The 8,149-nt window shown below is 25.5% G+C and overlaps 1 protein-coding gene across 1 annotated transcript; it reads left to right on the top strand.

The window, feature by feature from the left end:
- Nucleotides 1-7,410, top strand: Nt1 (Neurotrophin 1). Its single transcript, XM_074256839.1, has 9 exons — nt 1-33; nt 1,548-1,658; nt 2,310-2,474; nt 3,057-3,159; nt 3,579-3,702; nt 4,613-4,771; nt 5,506-5,673; nt 6,134-6,444; nt 6,896-7,410. The coding sequence occupies exons 1-9, from the start codon at nt 1-3 to the stop codon at nt 7,408-7,410; spliced, it is 1,689 nt and encodes a 562-aa protein (XP_074112940.1).
- Nucleotides 7,411-8,149: the final 739 nt, after the last annotated feature.

Below are 8,149 nucleotides of genomic sequence, written 5' to 3' on the forward strand. Positions count from 1 at the left end.
ATGAGGTTTGAGTGGAACAAGGCTTTGGTTACGGTAAGAGTGGTCTGTTGCTAGTTATTTATATTTATCGTTTTAGTTTTAATTATGCACATTTTTAGCAGCCTGTGAGATGTGATTAATTGGATTGTTTATAAAAGTAGAACTGACCCACTAATTTGTAAACCGCGCTATGAGAGTGAAATTTAGGTTTTTAAGAGTTTTTTGTTAAGTAGGTGATTTTTTTTTTTATTAAAATTTTACAGGTAAATAATTGAACACAGAAAATTATTTTTAAGTATTTCATTTTGGTTCAAAATCTGACAATTTATTCAATATTATTTTCTCTATAATTTCGAATCTGTAAGTGGAAATTTTGATTACAATTTTAAATGAAATTGAAAATATTTTGTGGTTTAAATTGTTAAAAATATTTTTGATGTCTTGATAATAAAGTAGAAGTTATGCTTTTTTATTGATAAAACTAAAGAAGAAACAATTTAATTTTTATTCTATCACAATATTCTATCTACTGATAAAAAATTAAATCCAGAAAATTATTAATAAAAATTTTTTGTCTGTTCAAAATTAAGTTAATTTTTGGACAATTGTCAACTTGTAAGCAAAATTTTGGTCAACTTAAGAAACTAAAATTGAAAACATTTCGTGCGTTAGTTGCAAAAAAATTTTATCATACACAGAAAAAAAAAATTTCTTGAGCCAAGAAAATTATAAGGAAGACTGAAGTTATTTTGGAGCAAGAAGAAATTTTCTTGGCTTAAAAAAATTTAACTTCATTCAAAAAATTTTAACTTCATTCAAGAAATTTTCAGCCTTCCTTCAGATTTTCTTGATTTAAGAAAATTTACGCTTGATTCAAGACTTGTTTTCTTTCTGTGTAGCTTAAAATAAAAGTACAAATAATTTTATTTCTACAAAACCAGAAAAGAAAAAATTTGATTTTTTTTGTCAACATTTTAATAGAGAAAAAATTAAACAAAAAAATTTTTTTGAGAATTTTTTTTCATTAATTTAAGATAAAAATTTTCAAAATATTTTTGTGGTTAAAATCTAATTAATTTTTTTCGTAGTTTTTGGATAATTGTAGATTCATAGTTACAATTTTTTTTTCTAAAAAAAAATATCAATCAATGCATCCATGTTTTTTGATAAGAAACTTATTAGACTTTGATAAAAACTCATTCAAGGTTACGCTCCATTCATTTTTCTCATTTTCTGTTACTCACGATTGTTTGTTTATAAATACAACGTTTTCTAATCGATTTATTGCCGGTGACTGTGCAAATAAAATGAATAAATTTCGATTGAATTTACATATACGAATAGAATATTTTTCATTTACAAATAAAATTAATAAACAAAATAAAGATCGAAGATAAATAAAACCGTATAATTGCTCTCACTTTCGATCATAAATGCGACGAAAGTTGCAGCCAATCTCCGATTGATTTCACTTGATTTAATTGATCACAACCCACGGCTCAAGTTCAAGATCAGTTAATTATTTATAAATAAACACGCGAGAAAATTCTAATGTGAAATTTTTTCAGGCGGTCCTGCTTTTCTCTTTGGCTCAAGCTGATAAAAATGAGATGCTGGCGAAAAAACCCGAGAAAAGTGAAACCAAGATCTCCGCGTCCTTAATCGTTGACAATAAAACGGTAAATACTTAATTATATCCGTTTTATAGCTTCACAGTTTTTTGCTTATAATTAAATTTAAAATTCTAGGTTAAATATTTAATACAAAAAAAAAGACAAGAGCACTTTTTCATGAAAAATTTAATTTAAAAAAAAAAATCCCCATCAATTTTTTGATAATTTTCATCGTTTCGTCAAAATTTAAATAATAAGTCTCAAGAAATAATTTTTTGAGTGATCCCTTGAGAAATTCACTTTTTCAAAATTAAAATTAAAATTTTGGTCAAAATTTTAAAGATAATTAAAGATCATATGAATACTTCTTTGCAGAAAAATTAATTTTCTATAATAATGTTCTTTGTAAAAGTTTCGGTATCTCTCATCATTTAGTCAGAATTTCAATCCAAAGTTTAAAAAACCTTTTTTGGAGCAATTTAATGAAAAAATTATTTTTAAAAATTAAAAATCAAAATTCTAGCCAAAATATTGAAAATATGAAAAAATTGTTTGATTATGTTTTTATAGAAAATTTACTCTCCTATCAATAAAGTTCTCTTTCTTTTTTTTTTTTTCGTATCTTTCGTCGTTTAAAAAAAAATTAATTTAAACAGAATAAAATAAATTGCACTATGTATCTTTCACAATAATTGATCTATTCGATTTTTTTCTCAGATTTCTTCGACAGAAAAGTCGATAGAGACATCAAAAAATTCAAGCGAACAAGTAATTAGTCGCGAGAATGCTAGAGAGCTATCGGTCGAACCGGATCCGGATGCAGAGCCAATTTTGTCTGAAGACTCAATTGACCATGAAGAATTGCCCGAAGCCTTACCAGAGGTACTATCAATGATCTAATTATTTGCATACAATTATAATTAAAATAAAAATATATATATTTAACTGTATTCAAGATTATGATTGTGATCATAATTATGATCAAGAAGTATGAACTTTCGAATGGAAATTGTGTATCTAAAAAATATTTATATACACGATTATGATTATAAAACCACAAGAGGTATACAAGTGTATGTGTATTGTATATAATCATATAATTGCCTACTTTTACTAATGACTAGTGTCAAAACTCTTGTTTTAAACGTCTTAGAAAGTTTTTCCATCCGTTTTTGCCACACGCTTGTGTGTTGTGATAAATATATGTGAATTATTACAAGACAAATTATTGTATTAGATTCAATTCGTGCGTGGGTTTTATTTTATTTGCCATTAACATTAACAATGATGATCGCGGGAGTAAAAGAGTAAGAGCTAAGGATACAGACTAATTAGCGCGTGACTGGAGAAAATTAAATTAAGTCATTGCTAGAACGATAACTATATTGTTCCGTCATACATATGGATAATGGATATGGTTTTTTATTTTTTTATTTTTATTTATATACTTTTTGTACCAAACAGGCGCTCGAGCTCAGGAATTCTAGAGTCGGTACCCGAAGACGGCCTTTCTACAGACCTCCTATGCGAAGACCGCCGAATAGTAATCGCAGGAATGTCCTTCCAGGTATAAAAATATATTTTTCTATTAATTTAATATTAAAAAAATATTTTTTGAATTAAAAAAAAAAATAGAAAGTTTTTAATTTATATAATTTAGAAAATAAGGGAAATTTTCTCTTCGGATTTTTTTGATTTAATTTAGGATGAAAAAAAAAAAAGGTCTTTAATTAAATTTGTACTTTTTAACTTATTATGATAAATTTCCGGAGTAGTCTTAAATAGATTTGAATTTTAAGCTAGCTTATTTATGAATAGCTAGATAGCATTCAAGCTAGATGCTATTCATTTCATAATTCATTAAATTTTTTTATTTATTGATCATATAAAAAAAATTATTTCTTAAATTTAGTTTAAAAGTATTTTAAATATGTAATGAATAATTAATTACTGAATTACAATAATAATAAATTGTAATTTTTTTAGAACCATTAAGAGGATCAAAACGACCAGTTCGTAAACCAGCTGATAGTAACAAAAGAGAACCAACGACAAGTGACTGTACATTTTTTGGAAAAACTGTTTGTTTAAAAACTTTGAATTATCCACAGTAAGTATCGCACTATTATTTATTATTATTATTTAGATAAATTGATGGTGATCCATCATTAAGATTATCTAAAATGAAAATTTTATCGTACAAGTTAAATTTACAAAAATTTTTTTAAATAAGTATAAAATCATGAATTAAAAATCTGTAATTATAAAAAAAATTTTATTCGGCAGCTGAAATGTAAGTAGATTTAATAATATTATATCGCACACAGAAAAAAAAATTTACTTGAGTCAAGAATTTTTTTTTTTTTATTTAAGACATTGAAACTCTTCAAAATTATTTTCTTGGTTCAAGAACTTTCGTCTTGATTCAAGTTTTTTTTTTTTCAATGTATATATTAGGGAGCGCCAAAATTCAATTTCCGTGAGGAACCTTTTAAAATTGGAATTTTGAGTTCCGCTTTTAACAGGAGCTGTGTCCAGAAAGGATATATATATATATATATACAAATACATACACATATAAATGTTTGAACCATATGTATTTTCTGAATCAGCTCGACGAACTGAGTCAGAAAAAAAAATTTATCGAAAGCTCCACCATGAAGACAAATATAATAGTTAGATTTCTATCAAATCTACTAATAATTATATAAATGGATTTTTATGAATCAAATAGTTTTTTAATTAAAAAAATCATAATTTTGTACTTATGTAAAAAATTTTATATTTTAGAGAAGCTTAGTGATGAACAGTTTCATCCGAAATATTGCATGTAATTATTAATATTTTTTTTACTAAGTCTAAATTGTCATCAATTTCTTTGAAAATTAATTTACTAGTCAAAGTTAATTGATTAATCTCAGTCTAAAAATAATTTTTATACAATTATTATTATTATTATTATTATTTATTTTTTTTTTTATTATTGATTTACTAATAAATTAATATATTGAATGAACCAGAGAAGCGATACTGAGAAGCATAAGAGGAAACCGAGATATGGTTGACCACTTGCTAAAGGATTACAACATCCAGCGAGAGGATAGGAATGACGACGTCGAAGCTGATGTATTCCCACTAGAAACTAGATACGAGCGGTACGAGAGTAATGAGATCAGAAGGTATGGTACACAGTATAGTTGTACAGTTGTAGTAAATTAGTAGATTAAATAACTCATTAAATCACGGTAGAGATCGCCGTCTCGATTAACGTCAAGCTTTCTAATTTATTTTTTCATTTTTCACTCATTCAAGGACGCCTGTTTTACTAAAAAACTTTGGCTAATCTTGAGCAATCTTTATTGTTCTATTTGTCAATCAATTTTATATTTTAAATATTTATTCTTTAATTGTACAATATACAGTGGAAGATTATGAAGAAACATTTCGAGAAAAAAAATTTATTTTGCTGAACTTTAGTTATTTTGTTAAAAATTTCTGTAATTATTATTATTTTTGTCAAGTAGGAAAAATAATGAAGAAAACTATCAATAATAAGTACTCTGCAATTTAGTGTAATCTTGGGACATTTGAGTATAAAAAATTTGTCTCTCCCACGTAAGCTTATTGTCAGAGTGAAATGTCTCTATACTTTAGATTAATGCCAGTAATTTTTATTATTATTATTAGATATTTATAAAAATATTTTTATTCCTCGTAATTATATAAAATTATCATTAAAAACTAATACTATATAAAAAACAATAAAATAATTCTTGTGATTTTAAACTTTTAAAATTTTTATAAAAATTAATTGTGAAGAAATCAGTCTTGATGTATTTTTTTTTTTTTTTTTAAGATAGATCTTTTATTTTTTTCTCAAGAGTAACAATCGTTTAATATTTTCTATTTACAGAAGGTCAGATTATCCTTTAGCGATCGACAATAACGTTGAAGAAGGTTTTACCTGTCCGTCACAAGTAATGTATGCACGACCTCAATTAGCTAGAGCGGCTTCTGGCGTTTGGAAGTACATTATAAATACTGGTGATCATACACAAACATTGCGGTTAGAAAAATGCTCGTAAGTGTTTTAATTAAACAATTGTTCATTTTTATTAAAATTAAATTAATTCAAAATTTCTACTTGAATTAATTTCATAAAAACAATTGTGAAAATTTTCTTTTTTTTTTAATTTTGATAATTATCATTTTATTTAAAAAAATTAAAGAATTATAATTCATTAAAAATAATAAATTATTTAAATGTACAAGAATGTAAAAAACTAATCATCAATTATTGAAAAATACAAAATTTTAAATAGCTAATATTTTTTAATCTGAATATTGGCAAAATTAAAAAAAAAAAAGTACGACTTGTTTTTATGATATTTTAATTAGATTATTATTAAATTTTAATATTTAGTTCTAAAAAAAAAATCATTGTAAAAATTCAATTTCAATTTTTATTGTTAAAATATCATTAAAAAAAAAAATTGATAATTATGAACGATAATAGTAACAACAAAAAAATTGATTTTTAGAAAACCAAAATCAAGTTGTTCATTTATATCAGACAACTACCGCTCATCTTGTATCCAAGTGTACAATTACCACCGACTACTAACCTGGGACAACGATATCGGTCTGCACATTGACATCTTCAAGATTCCATCTTGCTGTAGCTGTCATGTCCACGGATACGCCGAATTGTACCCTCCTTTGCAAAAAGACCCGTCATTACCTGGAGAAGAAAATTTCCCGGGCGCTGAATTTTCTACTGACCACTCCAAGGGATTCGAGCGACCTTCCAGCTATTTGTCGAAGTTACCTTCCACTTATGACAGTAGTTATGGTAATTTAATTATATATTAAACATAAATAGTCGATTTACTGATTTTTTTAAAATTTAATAAAATTTTTAAGAATTTTATGAGTTCATAAAATTGTATAAAATTTTCTTGATATTATATATAAATTTCATACCAATAATTCTGTCGGATCTTCCCAATATTTTTATAAAAATTTCAATGAAATTTTATTAAATATTTTTTTCGGGTAAATTTTTATTTTGAATTTATATTTATTGTCTTCTTGAAATTGAAGATTTTATTTATATTTCAATTTTTCGAAAAAAAAAACTGAGTAGAAAAATGTGTGTTTTTTTTTTTAAAGCAGCATTGTGTAAAAATTTGAATTCTTTTCGAGTTTTGATTGCACAAAAATATGAAAGTTAAATTTTTATTCAAAAAAATAAAAAATGAATTAAAAACAAATATTTGATTAAATTTTGCTCAAATTTCCAGGAGGATCAAAACCATTGGACGCAAGTAGTTCAAACCACCCAAGTTTCATTCTGCCCCGACCGCGACCAAAGAAACCATTATCTTCTTCCGCCTCACGGCCGTTTGACAAACTCCCGCAGCAACATGCGCCCAATACTCGAGCGCCAGGATACAAAGGACCCATGAAAGTTAGCAAGCGACCCTCAAGACCCAATCGGCCTTTCAGGAGAGAATCTACCGATCTGGACGAAAGTTCTTCAAACACTAACACCAACACCAATCCTAATCTCAACAACTGGTTCGAGCAAGCTTTCGACCAAGGAACCGATGCCCATACAAGACCCAATGGAGAATTCGAAGATGACTATGAGGAACCCGGTAGACGCGTCAATTATAATTACCATCCGATTCTTGAGTTCTTTGAACCAAAAGCTTCCATGCTGAAAGCTTCTGACCCTACGAGTACTCAGAAATCCTCAATTGAGCTGACGGCTAACGGGGATTCCAATTCTTGGAAGCCCATGATCGCTCTTTAATTATAATTTATTTTTTATTTATCATGTCTGATTAAGTTACCTGATTTTTTTATTTTTAATATTAATGTAATTAAGGTTTAATTTATAATTTAATAATTAATTAATTAATAATTTATTGTATAAAGAGATTGTTGATTTGTTGATTGTTAATTTTTTATTTATAGTTATTATTACAAAGTATATGTTAACTTTATTTATCTCTTTTATTTTTATAATATAGTTTTTTATTTATAATATTACTATTCTTTTTTTTTTTTTTTTTTTTGTATTTTAAATCCTCAAAATTTTTGATATTTTATTTTTATGGAAAAATTATTCAAAGTTTTTATTTTCAAAATTTGTTAAAAATTTTTCGACAATTTAAAATTAATTTTTTTTTTTTTTAATTATAAAATTTATTTATATGGACCGAAAATTTTTTTTTCCAATAAAATTGTAACATGATATTTTTTAGGCTTTTTATAAAAAAATTTTTGGTATAAATTTTTCCAAGAATTTTTTGCAGTCATAAATTAAAAATGAATTGAATAATAATTTTTTTTTCAAAAAATTTTCATAATAAACCCGAATAAAAAAGAAACTACGGAAATCATTTAACAATTTTTTTACCAAAAAGAAAATACCACAGTTATAAATTTACAATTCATCAATTTCTTGGCAATTTTCCAGATCACTCATTCCTATAACTGCAATTTAAATTTCCAGGACACTTCAAACAAATAATAACTAAAATTTGCTT

Source organism: Cotesia typhae, unplaced genomic scaffold (assembly GCF_013202065.1).
Source record: "Cotesia typhae breed Kobodo isofemale line unplaced genomic scaffold, CoteBio_Ctyphae scaffold_152, whole genome shotgun sequence".
In the NCBI taxonomy this organism is placed as follows: Eukaryota; Metazoa; Arthropoda; class Insecta; order Hymenoptera; family Braconidae; genus Cotesia; species Cotesia typhae.

Bases quoted from the DNA above. Each gene is read 5' to 3' on its own strand.
- Nt1 (XM_074256839.1), top strand. From the start codon at position 1: ATGAGGTTTGAGTGGAACAAGGCTTTGGTTACG. The intron at 34-1,547 runs GTAAGAGTGGTC...AAATTTTTTCAG, and splicing joins GGAACAAGGCTTTGGTTACG to GCGGTCCTGCTTTTCTCTTT. The intron at 6,445-6,895 runs GTAATTTAATTA...TCAAATTTCCAG, and splicing joins CACTTATGACAGTAGTTATG to GAGGATCAAAACCATTGGAC.